Source organism: Nannospalax galili, unplaced genomic scaffold (assembly GCF_000622305.1).
Source record: "Nannospalax galili isolate Female #2095 unplaced genomic scaffold, S.galili_v1.0 scaffold388, whole genome shotgun sequence".
Classification (NCBI taxonomy): Eukaryota; Metazoa; Chordata; class Mammalia; order Rodentia; family Spalacidae; genus Nannospalax; species Nannospalax galili.
The window spans coordinates 68,844-90,251 of record NW_008360304.1 but is presented as its reverse complement, the minus strand read 5'-3'; the positions used below and the strand labels follow the sequence as shown (position 1 = coordinate 90,251).

The 21,408-nt window shown below is 40.6% G+C and overlaps 2 protein-coding genes across 5 annotated transcripts in view; one reads left to right on the top strand and one right to left on the bottom strand.

The window, feature by feature from the left end:
* Nucleotides 1–20,102, bottom strand: part of Ska3 (spindle and kinetochore associated complex subunit 3) — a 33,792-nt gene extending 13,690 nt beyond the window's left edge. For 2 of the 3 annotated variants that reach the window (XM_029559250.1, XM_008824324.3), the window contains exons 1-3: nucleotides 19,896–20,102; nucleotides 3,311–3,372; nucleotides 3,032–3,197 (exon numbers count right to left, since the gene is read on the bottom strand). In XM_029559250.1, coding sequence (XP_029415110.1) covers nucleotides 3,032–3,197; nucleotides 3,311–3,372; nucleotides 19,896–19,998 — 331 coding nt within the window. In that variant the 5' untranslated portion in view covers nucleotides 19,999–20,102. The remainder of the gene's footprint in view (nucleotides 1–3,031; nucleotides 3,198–3,310; nucleotides 3,373–19,895) is intronic. The other variant, XM_029559251.1, reaches the window with a different exon arrangement.
* A 1-nt stretch (nucleotide 20,103) lies between these two features.
* On the top strand, nucleotides 20,104–21,142 carry Mrpl57 (mitochondrial ribosomal protein L57). Of its 2 annotated transcripts, none has more exons than XM_008824323.3 (2): nucleotides 20,104–20,222; nucleotides 20,406–21,142. In XM_008824323.3, exon 2 carries the CDS (start codon nucleotides 20,411–20,413, stop codon nucleotides 20,717–20,719), a length of 309 nt encoding a protein of 102 aa, XP_008822545.1. In that variant the 5' UTR covers nucleotides 20,104–20,222; nucleotides 20,406–20,410; the 3' UTR covers nucleotides 20,720–21,142. The 2 variants fall into 2 exon arrangements, with proteins under 2 accessions (XP_008822545.1, XP_008822543.2); XM_008824321.3 differs by having other exon boundaries at nucleotides 20,201–20,336.
* Nucleotides 21,143–21,408: the final 266 nt, after the last annotated feature.

The window sequence follows — 21,408 nt, the reverse complement described above, 5'->3', positions numbered from 1 at the left end:
GTCAGGACTGGCACTAAGTACTTTTACCCTCTGAGCCATCTCGCCAGTCTTAAGACTTCTTCTTTTTTTTTTTTTTTTTTTTTTTTTTTTTTGTCTTTTTGAAACAGGGTTTCCGTGTAGCCCCAGCTGACCTGGAACTCACTACGTAGACCAGGCTGGCCTCGAACTCACAGAGATCTGCCTGCCTCTGCCTCCCAAGTGCTGGGATTAAAGGTGTGTGCCACCGCGCCTGGCTGTTCTTAAAACTTTTAACTTTTAGATGCCTAAGTTCAGAAGGAAAGCGGTATACAAAGATCAATTTTTATCCTTTCTTAGCTTGAGAACATCTTTATCAAAAGCATAGCTGCATGCGGGAGGTAGAGGCAGGCAGATCTCAGTGAGTTCAAGGCCAGCCTGGTCTACACAGCAAGTTTCAGGACAGCTGGAGCTACAGAGAGACCCTGACTCAAAAAAAGAAAAAGGAAAAAAGAAAAAAAGCAAAGCCGAGGCAATGGACCTAGGTAGAAAGGTGGACCCAGGTTTGGTGCCCAGCATCCACACGTTGGCTAACAGCTGTCCTTAACTCCAGTTCCAGGGGACCCAACACCCTTTTCTGGCCTTTGCAGCCATTGCAGGACACAGGTACACTTAATACATGCAGGCAATACTGTTCACACACATAAAAAATAAAATTTTAAAAGTCTATTTTAAATTTTTTTCTGTTTGACACAGATTCTCCCTATAGCCCCAGCTGGGAGAACTTGCTATGTAGACCAAGTTGACCTCTATTTCACAGAGATCCACCTGCATCTACCTCCTGAGTGCTAGGACTAAAGGTGTATGTTGCCATACCGAGCTAAAAAAGTTTTTTAAAAAAAGATATGCCTTTTCTCAACTATTAATAAGCTTTATACTTTGATTTTGTGGCTTCTGACCCTTAGAGAAGTTCCCGACTAGCTGAGTTGTCTCGGCACTGTGTTTTTGGTTAGTTCTGAGGAATGCTGCAAGAGTTGCCAAAGACTGTTTTATTTCAGGTCTTTCATTGATGAGATTAATAAAGTAAAGCCATCAGTCTTAATAGTGAGACAGTATTTCTACCTCAAAAACAAGAAAAAAGCAATGTAGAAAAATTATCCAAAGAATTACACATGCCATAAACAGGGGAGGAGAACATTTGAATCTATGGTTCTTTCATACCAAAGTCAAATAGATTCTGCCATGCTATTTAAAATACCTACCACAAATATTCTCAGTTATATAACTGCTGAATTTTGTTAATGTTTTACTTATATACAAAGGTGATTTTTCATAAGACATGAAAACACTGAAGCACATTAAAGATATGGACAGAGTAGCAGCAAAGGTATTTAATACTGGGCTAACTGGCACACCAGGCTGGCCTCCACCTCATGTTCTTCCTGCCTTGGCCTCCAAAGGGCTGGGATTATGCTCAGCTCATTGGTCTTTTTACAACCTCATGAAAGAGATGTATTAAATATCCCCATCTTACAAATGAGGAACATGGTTAGTAATTAGGCTGAGTATGTTTGAACTTGTGATTCTTCTTAGACTCCCAGGAGGCTGGGATAGGAATATACCACAACACTGGGCCTTTGGCCTTTGGTTTAATACTAAACCACTATGCTGTATTCCTTCATTAAAATCTTCCAACTACCTTAGTACTTAAGAGACAAAGGCAGATGGATCTTTATGAGTTCCAGGCCAGACCTTCTGTTACTTGGTTGAGTTCTAGGCCAGGCAGTGCAACCTAGTAAGGCCCTGTCTCAAAAAAATGAAGTAAAAATTAGAACTATAAAAAGACTTTATCAATTTATATAATTCAAGTCTCTCATTCTACAGAAGAGGAATCTGAAAAAATTATCTATCTATCTATCTATCTATCTATCTATCTATCTATCTATCTATCTATCTATCTATCTATGAAGGCTGCACCAGGGACAGTCATGTAAGGACACAGGAAGATGCCAGATTCCAGGGAGGGTGGCTTTAGGAGCACCTGCGCGGCTGTGGAAGAAGATGTGCTGTTAAGTCGGTCTGTCCATGATATTCTGTCATGAAAACTTTATCCTCTCGGTCACCTACCTACCCTTTCACCTACCAAATATTTCTCTATCATCTCTCATCTGTCTATTTAGTACCATTGTGTCCACAGTCTACCAAGTACCTATGTACGTACCTTTTCTTTCTTTCTATCTAACTATCTATCCATCCATTAATCCATCATCTATCTATCTATCTATCTATCTATCTATCTATCTATCTATCTATCAAATGAAATAGTAACTTGTGGTTTCCCTGCTATTTATTGTATTTTCTGTTATTTGTTTTGTTCTGTTTTGGGAGATAGGGTCCCCCTGTAGCTACAGCTGGCGTGGATCATGCTAGACCATGCTGGCCTCCATCTCACAGAGATCCTCCTGCCTCTGCCTCCCGGGTGCTAGGATTAATGGCATGCAGCACCATGCTGGCCCAGTTATTTAATGTTAGAACTTACTAGAAATATCTTGCCAATCCTAAATCACATGGGTTTAAAGATTTAGTTTTAATTATGTGTATGTGTCTCTGTGTATATTTATGTGCACATGTGTGGGGGTACCCATGGAAGCCAGAAGAGGGAGTCAAGATTCCTTGGAGCTGGAGTTATGGGTGGTTGTGAGCTGCCCAATGTGAGTGCTTGGAATTGGCCTCAGGTCTTCTGGAAAAGAAGTAAGTGCTCTTAATCACTGAGCCATCTCACCAGCCCCTAATTCATTTTAAACAGCTCAAAGAACTCTCATCTAGCACCAAGAAAAGGTGAGCAAAGACTGTTTTACTTTTCATTTTCTTGTAACAAGTCTTGCTACTATGTAACCCAGGCTGCAGTCCAGATTTTCCTCAAATTCACTTAGGACTATTTTATACTGTACTACTATCACAGCCAGTGCTGAATGTTAATGGAATGACAGTCATCCCAACAGGGCCAGAACTAAAAGCCTCAATTAAGCCTTCCTTAATACTAAGCCAAGTGCTAGGAAATGAAAGTTAATCAAACCTGAATTTTCCTTGACACGTGTATTATATCCATACTTCTCAAAAAACTCTCTTATTTTTATGATATCCGCTGAATTTTTTTTCATGAGTATTTTTGTTGCCTTTAAGAAATCAGTGCTTTCTTGATTTTCCAATCTTGTTTTATCAAGAAGACTATTAATATCATCCTTTTAGGAGGAAAACAAAACACATTACACATTTTCTAACTTCTAAGTTTATTAAAGCTAAAGAAAATTACCCACCATAGAAGAATGATAACTTAATATTATAGGAATGATACCTTTAGAGTCTGGACTTCTGAATGAAGGTCATATAAAATTCTCATTGGATGATCTTGAAGGTCTTCAATATAAATGTTGAATGGAAAAAGTTCAGTGGACACAGGGAAAAGAACGAATTAGTCTAGTTCCTTAGAATTAGAAAAATCTTCATATTTATTCATAATTTACTGGCAATCGCTAAAAAGAACTATTGAAGCTATTCTTTAAAACCTGTATTGAACAAAAACATGCATAATGAAAAGTACACAAATCTTAAGTATATAACTTATACCAGCCCTCAAGTCAAGAAGTGAGGGGAGGAAGGTCAGCTTACTAAACTTAAGTAGTCCTGTTTCATTCCTTCCCTCCCTGCAAAGGTAAATAGTACCCTTATTTTCTAAAACTTTAACACTTCATCTGTTTTTGAACTTTGTTTAAATAAACCCATACAATATAAGTGATCTTTATTCCTCAGTGTCACACATAATCTAATACATGCATGATGTACAGTATTCCATTTGTGTGATGTCAAATGTATCTTGTTGCCTTACTTTGGGTTGTGTCTAGTTTGGAAGTACTATGAATGCTTTTTTAAAAAAAATTTATTTAGCACCATGAATGCCTTTAATCCCTGGAGGAAACCAGGATGGCATGCTTTAGGGTAAAATGGATCTGAAACTTTAAGATCAAGCTACAATCCCTGCTAAAGGGAGGGGTGTAGCCCTCAGACCCCTGTCTTGCCGAACACTGCAGGACTAGCAGAACAAAAATGGCTGGTCAAAAGTTTAAGCTCCTTGCTCTGAGAGAAAGCATCTTGGTCAACAGCTTAGCCCACCTCCTTGATCTGAACAAATAACTCTCGGCTATCACTAGCTAAAAGAATAGACCAGGTTAAAGGTTTACTCCTGAGCTAAAAGCTAAAAGTTTATTATGCTTTTTGTCCTAAGAAAGAAAACATTGTGGCCAATACATTACCAGATAGGCACTGGTAACCCTGGTAAAAGTTCAAGTATCCTGCTTTACAAATAGCCCCTAGCTGGCGCCAGCTAAAAACTGTATGTCCTGTTTCTTGTCTAATTATGTCCTAAATCTTGGTATGTAACTGCCAAACCCCACATGACTGCCAGTTCTTGTATAAAAACCTGAATTTTTTTTTAATAAACAGCTTGTTACCAGACCCACAAGTCCCGGGGTCTTCATCCTGAGCCTCGAATCCATCATCTCAGGGCAGGGTCCCCCATAGGGTGGCCACTGCAAATCCCAGCACTTGGGAGGCAGATGCAGGTGGATTTCTGTGAGTTCGAGGCCAGCTTGGTCTCCATAGTGAATCCAGGACAGCTGTGGCTACAGGGAGACCCTGTCTCAAAAAAGACAATAAGATATCTTATTTCATAGGTATGAGTGTTTTGCCTGCTAGTATGTAAGGGTACCATGTGAAGGGTACCATGTGTGTGCAATGCCTGTGGAGGTCAGAAGAGGATGCTGGATCCTCTGGAACTGGAGTTATAGATAGTTGTTAGCTGCTATGTGGGTGCTGGGAACTGAACCTGGACCTCTGTGAGAGTAGTCAGTGTTCTTAATGTTGAGTAACCTCTCCAACCCCTTTTCCATATCTTTACAAACACTTAGAATGTTCCTTTTTCAATTATCATGATAAACGTTCAACTTCACTGTACAATGATTTAATTTGTATTTCATGAATGACTACTGAAGCTGGTATTTTCTCATATGACAGCCATGTGAAGATTTGTTTTGTCTTTCTGAAACAGGATCTGGTGCTCCCCTACCTCTACTTTCTGGGTGCTGGGATCACAGGCACATGTCATTTGGCCTTGCACTGTAGCATTTCAGTCTAGCATTATCTGCTTTTTTCATATCAATTTGTAAATACTGTTTATATATAGGTCTTTTGTCTGGCACATGTATAACAATATCATCTAAATTTTCCTTTTTTTTTTTTTGGTCTTTTTGAGACAGGGTCTCCCTGTAGCCCCAGCTCGCCTGGAACTCACTATGTAGACCAGGCTGGCCTTGAACTCACAGAGATCTGCCTGCCTCTGCCTCCCAAATGCTGGGATTAAAGGCATGCGCCACCACGCCCAGCTTATTTTGATAAACATATATACATATATATATGTATATGTATGTTGTTGAGACAGGATCTTATTATATAGCCCTAACTGGCCTGAAAATTGTGGTAATCCTCCCGCCTCTGTGTCTAGAGTGCTAGGATTATAGGTATGAGCCTCTATGCCCAGCTTAATTTCTCAATTCTAATGTCCTACTCATCATTTTTTTCCTTTATGATGACTATTTTCTGGTTTATATATTAAAAACCTTTACTGAATTTGGTGGGTTGAATAGGATAACAAATTTGAGGCCAGCCTAGGCTACACAGTGAGTGCAAGGGAACATAGCAATATAGTGAGACCCAGTCTCAAAAAGAGCAAAACAGGGGCTGGAGAGATGGCTCAGTGGTTAAAAGCACTGGCTGCTTAAAAGAGGACCCAGTGGTTAAAAGAGGACCCAGGTTTGATTCCCAGCACCCACATGACAGCTAACAATCACCTATAACTCCAGTTCCAGGAGATTCAACTCTTCTGACCTCCTTGGGTACTGCATGAACAGGTGCACTTACATGCAGACAATACACTCATACACATAAAATTAAAAAGCAAACCTAAACAAGACAAAATTTGTCAATGAAAATACAGATATCACGTTTTTCTCTAAAATGTTTATAGCTGTCTTTTGCAGATCCTTGCAGTACACCATAAATCATTCTAGGAACTATTTATGGCGTACTGGAATGATCAAGACTCATGGTTTTTTCTATCTAGATGTCCTGCTGACCCAGCACCATATTTGAAAAGACACTGTTTACTTGCTGCACCTTTGTCATTAATCAGTTGGTCACATACAATCAAAGTAGTTTTAAAGGGATTATAATTCTCTTTTCACTGTTTTTTTTTTGTTTTTTTGTTTTTTTTTTTTTATGAGTAGTGTTGTGTATGGTTCATGTGTGTAGAGACCCAAGGTTGCCGGGTGTCTTTCCACCTTTATTTTTTTTAAGACAGAGTCTCTCACTGAACCTAAAGCTCATGGATTAGACTAGGCTGACCAATGAGTTTCAGGGCTCCACTCTCCTCCGAGTTATAGGAATACACCACCTTGCTCTGCTTTTTACATGGGTTCTGGGGATTCAAATTTAGGCCCAAGCCTGCATGCACTTTACAAACTGACCCACCTCCCAGCCCTAATTTTCTTTGGTAAAACACAACTGCTGATCTCCTGAGTTGTTAAAACTGAGAAGCCAGGCGTGGTGGTGCACACATTTGATCCTCTAGCACTTGGGAAGCAGAGGCCGGCAGATTTTGGGAGATTGAGGCCTGCCTGGTCTACATAGTGAGTTTCAGACCAGCTGGGGCTACAGGGAGACCTTGTCTCAAAAAGACCAAAAAATAAAAATAAAAGAGAGAAGTTAACTGAGGTAGTAGCCAGTGATTCTGGCATGGGCCAGAGTTTGGTTTCTACAGCATGTAGATGCCACATTAGGTTATACTTTAATAAAGAACAACCTGACTCTTAGCATCCATTTCTGCCAAGAGCAGACCCAAACTGTTGAGAAACTGTTCCTTCAGTTTCTCTTGGAACTGTATTCTAGAACAAAGGCTAACTCTTTCTTTTATTGAAACAATATATCCAGCATGAAATGGGGAAGTAAAAGCAGAACTGTTGTATCAGAAGAGTTTTGCCCTTTCTGAGTCCTGATTTAGAATAGCATACATATAGTCACAAGCAGCTGTTGCTGATTTAATCCCATCTATTGCTTGTAGCACAAATGAGATAATTATTTCATCCTTTCTAATGAGAAAACCACTGTTTGCAGCACTTTGACATGCAAAACATACATATACACATTCATACACTATCTTGGGTGGAGAGGGCAAGGAAGGGTCAAGAGGGATTAAGTCATATGTCCAGGTCACAGGAGGAGCACAGTGCCAAGGAAGGATGCTTGCATTATGTTTGAAGGTTAGGTAGAAGTCATTTATTTGTCCAGAGTAGGTCTGCACTGAAGTCACTACCATAGGTTTCAAGTTTCTAAGAGGGAATTAATTGTAACCTCCCAAGTTAGTGACTGTAAGTTTTTGCTAGTCATGCCTTTTGGAAAACACTGAATGATATGCTTTTACAACTTATTAATGAAAATCAACTACTATTTCAGAGGTTTAGATATTTGAAGATAGGCTAAATATGTGGGAAACCAAAGCTGAAAATGTCCTGTGCATCCTAACAGGATCTTCCAGCCAGTGAGCCTGTCTTCTCACTCAGAGACAACACAAAGGCTCTTCTGCTATGGAGGTGAGATTAAGTGATAGAATGCAGGAGACATTTGGCTTTGGGAGGTTAAAGACAAGAACTTCTGTCCCTGTAGCACTGTTTAATGGCCTGTATAAGGTGCCAGATGATGATTCTCTTCTGGTATGGGGCCCTGTGCTCTCACATGCACTGCACTCTCAAGTGGCTAGGTGCACAGCAGGGGCAGCAGCAATGCCCTGGTGCCCCACACCAGGAGCAAGGCCCCATGCAGATCCCAGATTTGGCCTTCTTCCCCCCAGCACTGGGCCTGGGCTAGGCTCCTTCACCTGACCCACAGGTGGTATCCTAAGATTCTTCTCTTCCTAGTAGGACCCAATGGCCATGATTCCTGAACTGCTAACTTTGAGCTACAATAGGACTGAAAAGATGAGCCTCATTTGGCTTACCTTTTCATTGTGTTTCTGCCTTTATCTAAGTAAAACTACTAAATTATTTGAGCCTTAAAATAAAAATAAAAGCAAATCAATTTTCATGAGGGAAATGTAAACCAAAGCACAGATACATTCTGCCCATACTGGAATAACTACAACCAACATAAATATTAACAAATGGTGGAGATATGAAGAAACTGCCAATTTCCTTTATGCTAGCAAATGTAAAGCGGAGTAGTCACTTAAGCAATTTCAGCAATGTCACCATTCCTCAAGAAGTTAAATATAGGCTTCCAATATGACCCAGAAATTCCACCTCTAGGTATACAAATGCAGGGTAATTATGCCAACATTACAATTACCTGAACAAAAAAAGCATGACTCTTAAATTTAGGTTTTAAGAGAGCACCTGAACTCAGGACATTCATGTCCCTGTCCCCCCTCCACCACAATGTCTCTTAGAACCATCTGTTTCTTGGCACTGTGCTGATGGAACTGTCTCTGGAATTACTGTCTTTGAGTCAGGCCCCAGTCATGATTTTATTCAATATGGTTTCTCAAGCTTCATTGGGGAAGTACAAGTTTGGATCCACCCTTAACAGACCGTCCCGCCTTTTCATCCTTGGTTATAGACTATCTCATTCACCCAAGTCCAAGCATCCTTCTCAATCTTCAATGACAAGGCTGCAGTATATCTCTCAGCACTTTGATGTGTTAATTCTCAAGCATACCCACATTCAATCATTATCTTTTTGAATGGAGTACCAAACTGAGGTTGCTAAGGAAATGAAGTCAGATGCCCAGGTCACAAGACAGAAGAACACATAGTTTTGCTGGGGTTAATTAAAAGTCATTAGTCCACATTATGCCCATTTTATAAAAGTCATCCCTATATATACGTACCTGAGAATCGAAAACACATTCACATAAAAATGTACACATAACAACCAAATGGAAATAATCCAACTATCTATCAAACACAGACAACACAATATATAGCAATGCAATGGAGTAAGACTCAGCAATAAAATACTGGACACAACATGGAAGACTATGCTAAGTGAAAAAAAAAAAATCAGTCACATAAAAAAGTACAGATTTTTTGCTTGTTTATCTTTTTGAGACAGAGTCTCCCTGTAGCCCCAGCTGGCCTGGAACTCACTATGTAGACCAGGGTGGCCTTGAACTCACAGAGATCCACCTGCCTCTACCTCCCAAATGCTTGAACTAAAGACATGCACCACCACACCCAGAAAAAGGCTACATATTATATGGCTCCTTTTATTACATGAATGGTCCAGAATAGGGAAATCCATTCACCTAAAAAGTAGACTTGCTAAAGCCGGGCGTGGTGGTGCGTGCCTTTAGTCCCAGCACTAGGAAGGCAGAGGCAGGTACATCTGTGAGACAGAGGCCATTCTGGACTACACAGGGAGTGCCAGGCCAGCTAGGCATAGGGAGACCCTGTCTCAAACTCCCCACCACCACCAAAAAGTAGACATATGGTTGCCTAAAGCTAGTGTGGTGGGTGGGGAATGTTAAGAAACATTAAATATTAGTCTTTTCTTTCAAACACTGTAAAACTTGAAACTTGGTTTATGACAAGGAATTCCAATCTTTTAATCCTCTACACCCTGTAAGACTTTTGTTTAAGGGAAGGCCCTGATGCATTCCTGAACCAGATGGCCTGGAACAGTGGAGCTTGTTTCCCTTTGCACCAATTCTTTTAAACTAGCCATAGCCAACCAAGAAAGACTGTGAGGTCAGACGCCAGCCAATAGGGAAAAGACATGATACTCTTGTGGTAAGGATAAAATCCTACCAAGTTTCTGGATCCTGTATGCTTCCTGGATTGGAATGATCATTAAGTTCACCCTTCTGCAAAAGTAAAATCTGCCCTGATGAGTTACTTTTAACTTTTGAGTGTTCTTTATATATTAATGGAGTCCTTGAACTTCAAATTTTATTTCTAACAGAGGGATAGGACTGTAAGGAATAACCTTTTCCTGGTGTAAGATATTTAAAAGTCAGTTAAATACTTCATCACTGTGATCATAGAAAGAAAGTGATAGCATTTTCTTTATTTTTTTAGTACTACATATAGGTTGAAAATTGAAAAATTATTCCATTTTTCTTTTTTTAATTTTTAAAATATTTATCATTTTTAATGGTATGTATGCCTGTGTGCTTATGTGTGGGTTTGTGCACATTAAGTACAGGTGCTAGGAAATGAACTCTGGTCCTCTGTTAGAGAAGCAAGTGCTTTTAACTGTGGAGCCATTTCCCACCTGCCCCGACTTTTTCTTGCAAAAACAAAAGAAAATGTAGTTTGTGCAGAGGTAATATTTTAGTAAGAAGATGGATTAGCAAAGACTGTGGAAAGCAAATAAAAATTCAAAATACAATAAAAAAAGTTAATCCATTTTTGTCTAATGCATTAGTTAAACAGCATTAAACAAATTAAACAATTTTTTAATCTCCTAAGAATGGTAGAAAAGTTACTAAAACATTAAGTGATGGCTTCTGAGAATGAACTATAGAAAATAATATTCTTTGAACTTTTCTGTATCTTGAATTTCCTAGTTATTTTTATAGTTAGAAAAACATTCACAAATGGTAGAATTAGTCATAAAGAGAGTAGGAGGGATCTATGTCTACAGGGTGCAATATTTAAGGTACAATACCATTATGCCATTTTAAGAAAATAATCTCAAAAATCTGAACTACTTTTGCAATAATTTTATTTTTTCTCTTTGGGACAGGGTCTGTGTACCCTGGATGCCTTGAAATTCACATTGACGCACCTGCCTCTGACTGCTGAGTGCTTGCATTAAAGGTTTGTGCTGGCAGTCCTCAGGAGCCCTCCGGGCCTGGGCCTGCCCTCACCTCCCTTTGCTTCCCTGGGCTGCATAGCCACTGGCTTCCTGATACCAGTATCTTTCCTGGGTTAAGTCTAGCAGCACCCACTGCACCTTGACTCCCCCAGCCTCATTCACCCTCCCAGCTCCCCCACCCTATCTCTCCTCCTGGTCTGGGCACTGGCCCATTTCTTGCCTTGGCACCCCAGACACCTGGGCTGACCTCTTGGCCCAGAGTCCACAATGCTTCTTGATCTTTTGCATCCAGACCAACCCAGTTCCTCCAACCCAGTTCCTCCCTGTGGTCCCCAGGAGCCCTCTGGGCCTGGTCCCATGCCCACCTATCTCTACTTTCCTGGGTGGCTCAGCCACCACCTTCCTGGAACCAACATCTTTCATGGGCCCTGCTCCCAGGCCAGCCCAGCCCCCCAATTCCTGAGGGCAGCATCTTTCCTGGAGTGATCCAGACCTTAGGAGAAAGCCTGAGAGCATCTGATCCTCATCTGACTTGGGTCTATATGGGAACTCCTGAAGATGAAAGCAATTAGGCCATTCCAATATAAAATCAATAGAGAAAACCTGAAGCCTAAACCAACCAGCTTTTCATGCCCAACAAGTAAACCACAAAGGCATATAAAGTTTACAAAAAGACACAGATCTAAACTCAACAAAGGAAGGCTTGAGTCTCACACAAGAATTAGAAACTACAAAAGAAATCCACATGTCAAAGTCACAGAGAAAAAATAATAACATGAAAAAACAAAATAAGAACCCCCTAGAGATAACACAGGACATGGAACTCAAAAGAACAATTCTAAACATGATAAAGAATTCAGTGAATTTAGGGGCTGGAGAGATGGCTCAGTGGTTAAGAACACTGGCTGTTCTTACAGAAGACCCGGGTTCGAAGCCCAGCACCCACATGGCAGCTAACAACTGTCTGTAACTCCAGTCTCAGGGGATTCGACAGCCTCTTCTGTCCTCTGTGGGCATTGCATGACATAGGTGCACTTACCTACATTCAGGCAATACATACATATACATAAAAATAATAAAAAAAATTTTTTAAATATTAAAAGAGGAAAGAGAGAGTTGAGGAAATCCCATACTAGGAGAGCCAAAAAGAGATAGAAATACTGAAGAAAACAGGCTGAAATGAGAAAGGGAGTGAAACACTCAGTAAGCCAATTGGAAACAACAGGAGAAAGCCTCACCAATAGGATGAATGAAATGGAAAACAGAATATTAAGACTGGAAGATAAAGTGGACAAATTAGACCACTCAAGCAAAGATTATCAAAAATTTTAGAAAACACAAGAATGGCATATGAAGGAATTCTGTGACACCATAAAAACACCAAAGTGACAAATCATAGGCATACAGGAAGGAGAATCTCAGGACAATGGTATGAACCAGATCTTCAACAGCACTGTAGAAGAAAATTTCCCAAAATTAAAGAAAGACATCCCATACAAATACAAGAAGCATATAGAACACCAAATAGACAGGACCAGGAAAGAAACTCTTCACAGTACAACATAGTAAAACACTAAATGTACAGAACAAAGAGAGAATACTGAAAGCTGCAAAAGAAAAACAAGAAGTCACATTCAAAGGAAAACCCATTAGAATTACAGCTGACTTTTCAGTGCAAACTATGAAAGCCAGAAGAGCCTGGACTAAAGTATTCCCAGTTCTAAATGACCACAGATGCCAACCCAGATTACTATATCCAGCCAAAATGTCTATTATAGTTGAAGGGGAAAGAAAAATCTTCCATGACATAATAGGCTGAAAGAATTCATGTCCACAAAACCAACCCTTCAGAGAGCTCTTGAAGCAATACAAAGAGTTGAAGAAAGGAACAACTAAACACAAGGGGTGACGGAAAGAAACTCAATGAAGGTATAACGGTGGAAATGCACAGCTATACCAATAATGCGACAGGATTCAATACACATCTTTCATTAATAACTTTAAAAATCAATGGACTGAACTACTCAGTCAAAAGATACAAACTAGTTTAATGGATTGAGAAACAAAACCCATCTTTTTGTTGCATGCAAGAAACCCATCTCACATTTAAGGACAAGCACTACCTTAACGTGAAAGGATGGAAAAAAATATATACCAAGTGAATGGTACTAAGAAAAAAGCAGGCATTGCAATTCTAATATCTGACAATATAGACTTTAAACTACAACTAATCAGAAGAGAGAGGGCCACTTCATTCTGATCAAAGGAACAACAGACCAAGAAGATAGTACAATCATGAACATATATTCACCAAACTCTGGTGCACCCAACTTCATAAAAACAGTACTACAGGACTTTAACACCCAGATTAATCCCAACTCATTAATAGTAGGGGACTTCAATACCCCAATGTCTCCATTAGATAGGTCAACAAGACAGAGAATTAACAGAGACATCTGAATGAAATAATACCATATATCAAATGGACCTAACAGATATCTACCGAGTATTGTATTCCACCCAAGCACCAAAGAATATACTTTCTATTCAGCGCTACAACAAACTTTTTCCAAAATCGACCATATACCGGGGTACAAAACAAACCTCAACAAACACAAAAAGACTGAAATAATTCCATGCATTCTATCAGACCACAATGGAATAAAGCTTAAAATCAACACTGGAAGAAACCCTAGTAACTACATGAACGTATGAAGATTAAACAACACACTCCTGAATGATGAATGGGGCAAAGGAGAAATTAAAAAAGAAATAAGAGCATTCCTGGAATTAAATGAAAAGGACAATACAACACAACAAAATCTCTGGGACACGTTGAAAGTAGTCCTTAGAGGGAAGTTTATAGCTCTAAGTGCCTACATTAAAAAATCGGAAAGAACACAAATAAATGACTTAACACTGCAACTCAAGACACTTGAGAAGCAACAACAAATGAAACCCAAACCCAGCAGACAAGAAGAAATAACAAAAATCAGGGCAGAAATTAATGAAACAGAAACAAAGAAAACAATACAAAGAATCAATGAATCCAAGAGCTGGTTCTTTGAAAAGATAAACAAGACTGACACAGGGCTAGCACAGTTAACCAAAAGAAAGAGAAAGTACCTCCAAATCAATAAAATCAGAGAGAGGGGAAACAACAAAAAAACACCAAAAAAATCCAGAACATTATAAGGGAACACTTTAAAAACCTATACTCTACTAAATTTGAAAACCTAAACGAAATAGAAGGATATCTAAAAGCATGGGAACCACCAAAAGCAAACCAAGAAGCGATTAACAGCTTAAAGAGACCCACAACATGTAAGGAAATTGAAAGAGTAATACAAAACTTCCCAACTAAAAAAAGCCCAGGACCAGATGGATTTACAGCGGAATTCTATCAGATATTTAAAGAAGATCTGCATCCAATACTACTTAATAGAAATGGAGGGAGAACTTCCCAATTTCATCTATGAATCCAGCATCACTGTGATACCAAAGCCAGGTAAAGATACAACCAAAAAAGAAAACTATAGACCCATATCCTTAATGAACATAGATGCAAAAATTCTCAATAAAATACTTGCAAACCACATACAGACACACATCAAAAGGATAATCCACAATGATCAAGTTGGCTTTATTCCAGAGATGCGGGGATGGTTCAATATATGTAAGTCAATAAACGTCATAAATCACATAAATGGGCTCAATGACAAGAACCACATGGTCATCTCAATAGATGCAGAGAAGGCCTTTGACAAAATTCAACATGCATTTATGTTCAAAGTCCTAGAGGGAATTGGACTGGAGGGAACATACCTCAACATAATTAAAGCCATATATAACAAACCCACAGCCCACATCATTCTAAATGGAGAAAAACTGGAAGCATTCCCATTGAAATCAGGCACCAGAAAAGGCTGTCCACTGTCTCTACTTCTCTTTAACACAGTGCTTGAAACTCTTGCAAGAGCAATAAGACAAGAGAAGGAAATTGAAGAAGTAATAACTGCAAAAGAAGAGATCAAATTATCCCTTTTTGCAGTCGATACATTATATCTAAGAGATGCCAAAATTTCCACCAGAAAACTTCTACAAATTATTGACACGTTCAGTAAAGTGACAGGTTACAAAATTAATCTACAAAAGTCGGTAGCCTTTCTATATTCCAATAACAAGCAATCAGAGAAAGACTCCATGGAAACACTCCCCTTCACAATAGCTTAAAAAATTCTTGGAATAAACCTGACCAAAGACATTAAAGAGCTCTACAATGAAAAATTTAAATCATTAAAGAAAGAGATTGAGGAAGACATCAGAAGATGGAAGGATCTCCCATGCTCATGGGTTGGAAGACTTAATATTGTGAAAATGACCCAAAAGCCATTTATAGATTCAATGCAATGCCAATCAAAATCCCCATGACATTCTTCACAGAATTGGAAAAACCATCCTAAGATTCATATGGAAGCACAAAAGACCTCGGATAGCCAAAGCAACCCTGAGGAATAAGAGCAATGTCATACTTTAAACTGTATTACAGAGCTATAGTCCTAAAAACAACATGGTACTGGCACAAAGACAGACTTGTAGATCAATGGAACAAAATTGAAGATCCAAATAGGAGTACATGTAATTTCAGCCACCAGATATTTGACAAAGGGGCCAAGAACATTCACTGGAGGAAAGAAAGCATGTTCAGCAAATGGTGCTGGCAAAACTGGATCTCCACTTGTAGAAGAATGAAACTAAACCCCTATCTTTCACCTTGCACAAAAGTCAACTCCAAATGGATCAAAGACCTCAATGTGAAGCCTGAAAGTCTGAAACTGTTAGAAGAAAACACAGATCATGAAAACATTCCTACCTACAAGATATAGGTGTAGGAAAGGATTTTCTAAACCGGACATCAATTGCTCAGGAAACAAGGTCAAGAATCAACAAATGGGACCTCATTAAACTAAAAAGCTTCTGCACATCAAAAGAAGCAACCAAGGAAGTGAAGAGAAAACCCACAGAATGGGAGAAAGTCTTCACCAGCAAAACATCTGATAGAGGTTTAACATCCAGAATATGTAACGAACTCAAAAAACAAAGAATCAAGAAAGGAAGTAGCCCAATTAAAAGAGGGGCTAAGGAACTGAACAGAGAGTTCTCAAAAGAAGAAATAAAGACGGCTAAGAAGCATCTTAAAAGGTGTTCAACATCACTAGTAATTAGGGAAATACAAATTAAAACCACTTTAAGATTTCATCTTACCCCAGTCAGACTGGCTAAGATCAAAAGAACAAATAATACTAAAGGTTGGAGAGGATGTGGGGAAAGGGGAATGATCATCCACTGCTGGTGGAACTGCAAACTTGTACAACCCCTATGGAAAGCAGTGTGGAAAACACTTAAAAAACTATAAATGAACCTACCATTTGACCCAGTTATACCACTGCTTGGTATATACCCAAAGAACTCATCCTATTGCAGAGACACTTGTACATCTCCATGTTTGTTGCTACTCTTTTCACAATAGCTAAGAGATGGAAGTAACCTAAGTGACCCTCAACTGATGAGTGGATAATGAAAATGTGGTTCATGGGGCTGGAGAGATGGCTGAGTGTTAAGAACACTGGTTATTCTTGCAGAAGACCCGGGTGTGAATCCCAGCACCCACATGGTAGCTAACAACTGTCTGTAATTCCAGTCCCAGGGGATCCGACAGCCTCTTCTGACCCCCCAAGGGCATTGCTGGACATGGGTGCACTTACCTACATGCAGGCAATACATGCATATGCATAAAATAAAAAATAATAATTTTTTAAAAGCTAAAAAAATAAATAAAGAAAGAAAATGTGGTTCATTTATATGATGGAGTTTTACTCAGCAGTAAAGAAAGATGAAATCATCAAATTTGCAGGTAAATGGATGGAACTAGATACTCTTATACTACATGAAATAACACAAACTCAAGGAAAAAAACAAAACAAAACAAACAAAAAAGTATGTTCTCCTTCATATGTGGATCCTAGCACCAAATCCTTATGAGAGAGTATGTTTCCAAACATAACTACAGGAACCAGGATAATGAAAAGGAACCAGGGAGGTAAAAGCAAAGAAAGAAATCTGAAAGAGAAGAGCAGTAGGAAACAGGCATTTATAAGGGAGATATAGATAAAAATTGGGTTATTTTAAGGGGGTGGACTAGTAGAAGGAGGGCGGGAAAGGAGGGTTATATACGGAAACTTGGGGATAAAAGGAAAGAAGAGCTCAAGAGAGGTGGGAGCTTAGGAGAAAGGTATTAATAAAGGGAGAAATGGGAGAAATGGGGGCACTTTAATGGGGAAACCATGGTGGAAGGGTTGAAGACTGAGAGATAAATAATGCCTAGCTAGTTTAAAAAAAAAAAAACCAGAGGGAAACATAGTAATCAAACAACCTACTGACAAATTATACATACAACTAGCTCAAGGAATATAATATATATCTAGGCAAGGTTTATCTGATAACGTTTGGTTTTTGCCCAAGCTTTATGTACATGGCACATAAAGTACCAAACCAGTGGAACTAACCTTCTCGGATATTTAACAGCCATACTTTGAGGCCTGTACTAATTTGGTCAGAGGGACATAAAGGACAGTTTTTGCTCTTTGCCCTCCTAGGTTGACTAAGTTCCAGGGGACTATGAGCATCTCTCAAAATGTCCTGTTACTGTGGTGAGTCACCTGTCCTCTTGCTCAAGGAGGCTGTGGAGACCCCATCAAATGGACTTGAACCAGTGTCCAGTCTACAAAGAAGAGGGTCAGCACAGAGGAAACATTTCTTCCATGCTTCCAACTGAAGCCAGCCATGGGCAAGCAGGACCTTTGATGTCAACATAGATGGAACTGGTAAAAGAAAGAAGCCAGGGGCTCCTCCCAAGCCCATGTGACCCCTGAGGAACAGATTCTCAAATGGCCTTAAGAGTAAAAATAAATTGGTTTATCTGGGTCAACTGTATGGTCTTAAACACCCAAAAGGAAAGTATAACCAAAGATTAAAGGGGCCAATATAATTTTTTAAGAGTCCATGTGTATACATAACAAGAAACAACGCCAGACAGGAGATACCTTACTTTGTGTTGTTGCCTAGCCCAAGAGACTCCCAGACAGTAACCCAGCATAGAACTGGGAAAATGAACAGCAGATCCCAATCTTATCTAAAGGAATATTGGCAACTCATTGCTGCTAGATGAGGAAAAGCAGATCTTCAACAAGGAACTCTGGCTGACTAGATCCAGTGGATTGAGGAGGAGCTGATCTTCCTAAAATAAGGAACTCTAGATAGGCTGACTAGATTCAGCGGATGGACAAGCACCGGGGAATGGCTGGGGGCACCAACAACACAGTTGACAGTAACAGGGATGACAGAGTATATGGGCCCTAGTTTGGTGGGGGGGCTATGGGAGGGTGCCATTTGGGAAGTGCATGATGAATAAGATTGGGATGTTCTGTATGAAATACACACACACAAAAATCAACAAGTAAAAATATGAGTTATATTTGAGGAAGAAGTATAAAAATTTGCTTCATGGTAATTAGTAGAGGCGAAAACATTACCATTGAAATCTACCTGATGACTTTATATCCATACTCAGGTGCCAAGGATCCAAGTGTAACTGACTGTGGCTAGTAATAATCAGATACATAGAGATTTGAGATGCATGTGAAAACATCTAAGTGCTAGTATTAAAAATCAGTTTTCCTGTATGAAACAATATATTTTAAAATGAAATGGAGATCTTTTTTAAAGGTTAAAACCCCATTCAATTTTATGTCTTACAGGGTTTCTACGGAGTTCAATATTGTATAACTGTATTAATTCAACTGTGAACCTAGAAACTTGCAGCCACAATGTAATTTTATGTCTTACAGGGTTTATACTGAGTTCAATATTGTATAATTGTATTAATTCAACTGTGAACCTAAAAATTTACAGCCACTTTTGAAAGAGATGCATCTTTCCTCTGGAGATTTTTATTGAATATGTTAATGCTGTAATGAAATGCTTCTCCTAATCATGTGGTTATTAAATAAATAATTCTTTTTTTAAAAAAGGCATGTGCCACCACCCAGCAGTGCAATGATTTTTTTTAAAATCTCTAATAAAAACAGGTCTGATGCCAGGCGTCATGGCACACACCTGTGATCCCAGCACTTAGGAGGCAGAGGCAGGCAAATCTCTGTGAGTTCAAGGCCCGCATCGTCTACAGAGTTCCAGGCGAGTTGGGGCTAAAGGAAGACCCTGTCTCAAAAAAAAAAAAAAAAAAGGGGGGGGGGGTTGGAGAGATGTTTCAATGGTTAAGAGCTGCTCTTGCCAAGGACCCAGGTTTGATTCCCAGCATCCACATGGCGGCTAACAATTTTGTGTAACTCCAGTTTCAGAAGATCGGAGGCCTTCTGACTTCCACGGGCACTGCACGACATGAGTGCACTTACATACATGCACAGGCAGTACACGCGTAGATATAATTAAAAAAAAAATCAGGGCTGAGTATTTGTACTGGCAATATAGTTTTACTGGAGAAAATGCAGCTGTTTCCTACAACAGGGGACCATTAGGGAGAGACAAGTCACTAACGCATGTACAAAAAACAGTGTTTAACGCATTTTAAGATAAACGAATGTCTACAAAAAAAAAAAATAACACACACACACACACACACACACACACACACAGCATGCCTTGAAAGGACATTGGGTGTAGTGTATGGTGAGCTCAGCCTGCCTGATTTTTATTCATTAACGACGCTGTCTCTCGGCCGTGAACCTAGCGGTGCTGTTGTCATCAACTCGAGCGGAGCCAGGACATAGAGCCGCTCCTAAGAAAGCTTAATGAGCCACACTCCGTAAGTATGCACAACTTCTCCCGGGTATTACAAGGCCGAACAAACTCTCAGGCTGAGGCACCAGACGGCGGGTTACCAGCCCGCGCCGCAGCCTGCTCGCCACCCCCACCACTCCCTCTGCGCGCGCGCCACTCACCGCTGTCCTCGCTGTCCAGTGCCCGTTGCAGCCGGGCCGCTTCGCAGTCCAGCATGCTGGCCAGGGACCGCAGCTTCCCGTGGAAGCTCCGGATCGGGTCCATGCCGAAGGCGGCAGGGCTGACACCCGGAATCGGGTAAGCTATCAACCCGCCACAAGTTTGAATCCGTCCTTGCAGAGCGTTCCCCACTCTGCGTAAGCGTGGGATTCTCTCGCGACAACTGAAATCTCGCGGAAAGGCGCCAGCAGGCTCAGCCTAGAGCGCGCGCCTGCGCAGTCGCGTCGGTCAAGCTGCTGCGGAGCGCGTAGGCTTGGAGAACGCTGCAGGTGAGCCCGTGGGCCCAATGGGTACTCCGGAGGCCCCCTTGTCCCCTGCCGCGTGGTCGGTGCCTCGCTATCCACTTCCGGTGAGGAAGGGAGCGCGTTCTGGGACGTGGTCAGGTGAGTCGCCGCTGCGCTGTCCCGCACCCTGGTCCCAGCCCACCGGCCTACATATCCTCTTCCCCGCAGGCACCATGTTCCTCACCGCGCTCCTCTGCCGCGGTCGCATCCCGGGCCGGCAGTGGATCGGGAAGCACCGGCGGCCGCGGTGGGTGTCCATTTTAGCGAAGGAGAACATGGTCCGTCGCCTGGAGGTGGAGGCCGAGAACCACTACTGGCTGAGTATGCCCTACTTGACAGCGGAGCAGGAGTACGGCCACGCCGCGGAACGCAGGGCCCAGGCTTTCGAGGCCATCAAGGCGGCCACCACTTCCAAGTTCCCCCCACATAGATATGTTGCTGACCAGCTCAACCATCTCAACGTTACCAAGAAATGGTCCTAACTCGGAGCCATCACCAATCAAGTTTGAAAACACTGCGGTCCTGAAGCTGAAATCACTGTAATTTTTATAATACCATGACCCCCTTAGACCAGAGTTTCATTAAAACAAACATGATCGTAGTAGTTTCCTATAAAATGTTTGGGGCTCTATCCACGTATTTTGGTTCATGCACACTATGGCAGAGGCCAGAGAATCTTTGCTAGTGCAAGGACAACCTCAAAAAAGCCGCAAATAGAACATTTGGGGTTCTAACTACTCTGGAACATGTTAATTGCTGATCTGTTGTTTTTTGTTGTTTTCTGGTCTCAACCTTGCAGCAACCCTGCCTCTTGTCTCCAAGTGCTGTAATTACATGCATGGACTATGAAACTTTTGTTTAATGAAAGTTTGATGAAAACAATAAACTGATGGGAGGCTTTATTACGAACTTGTTGGGGGACTTTGCTGTGCGACAGTTGCTTACCTTCTGTTGAGAACAAATGCATTTGATCCCCAGCACACCTGTAATCCCATCAGTTCTGGACTTGGAGGGCAAGATCATCCTTTACTACATAACAAGTTTGAGGCTAGCCTGAGATACACCAAACCCATCTTTAAAGAGTCTCTAAATTTTCTTCTAGAATTTGACTACTATTTGTGGACGTTTAAGTGAGATAAACAATGTTTGCTAGAGCTGTTAGAATGAAACA

Coding starts and splice junctions, on each gene's coding strand:
- Mrpl57 (XM_008824321.3), top strand. CDS start 20,240: ATGGGTACTCCGGAGGCCCCCTTGTCCCCTGCCGCGTGGTCGGTGCCT. Junction 20,337..20,405: donor GCGTTCTGGGACGTGGTCAG/GTGAGTCGCCGC, acceptor TCTTCCCCGCAG/GCACCATGTTCCTCACCGCG.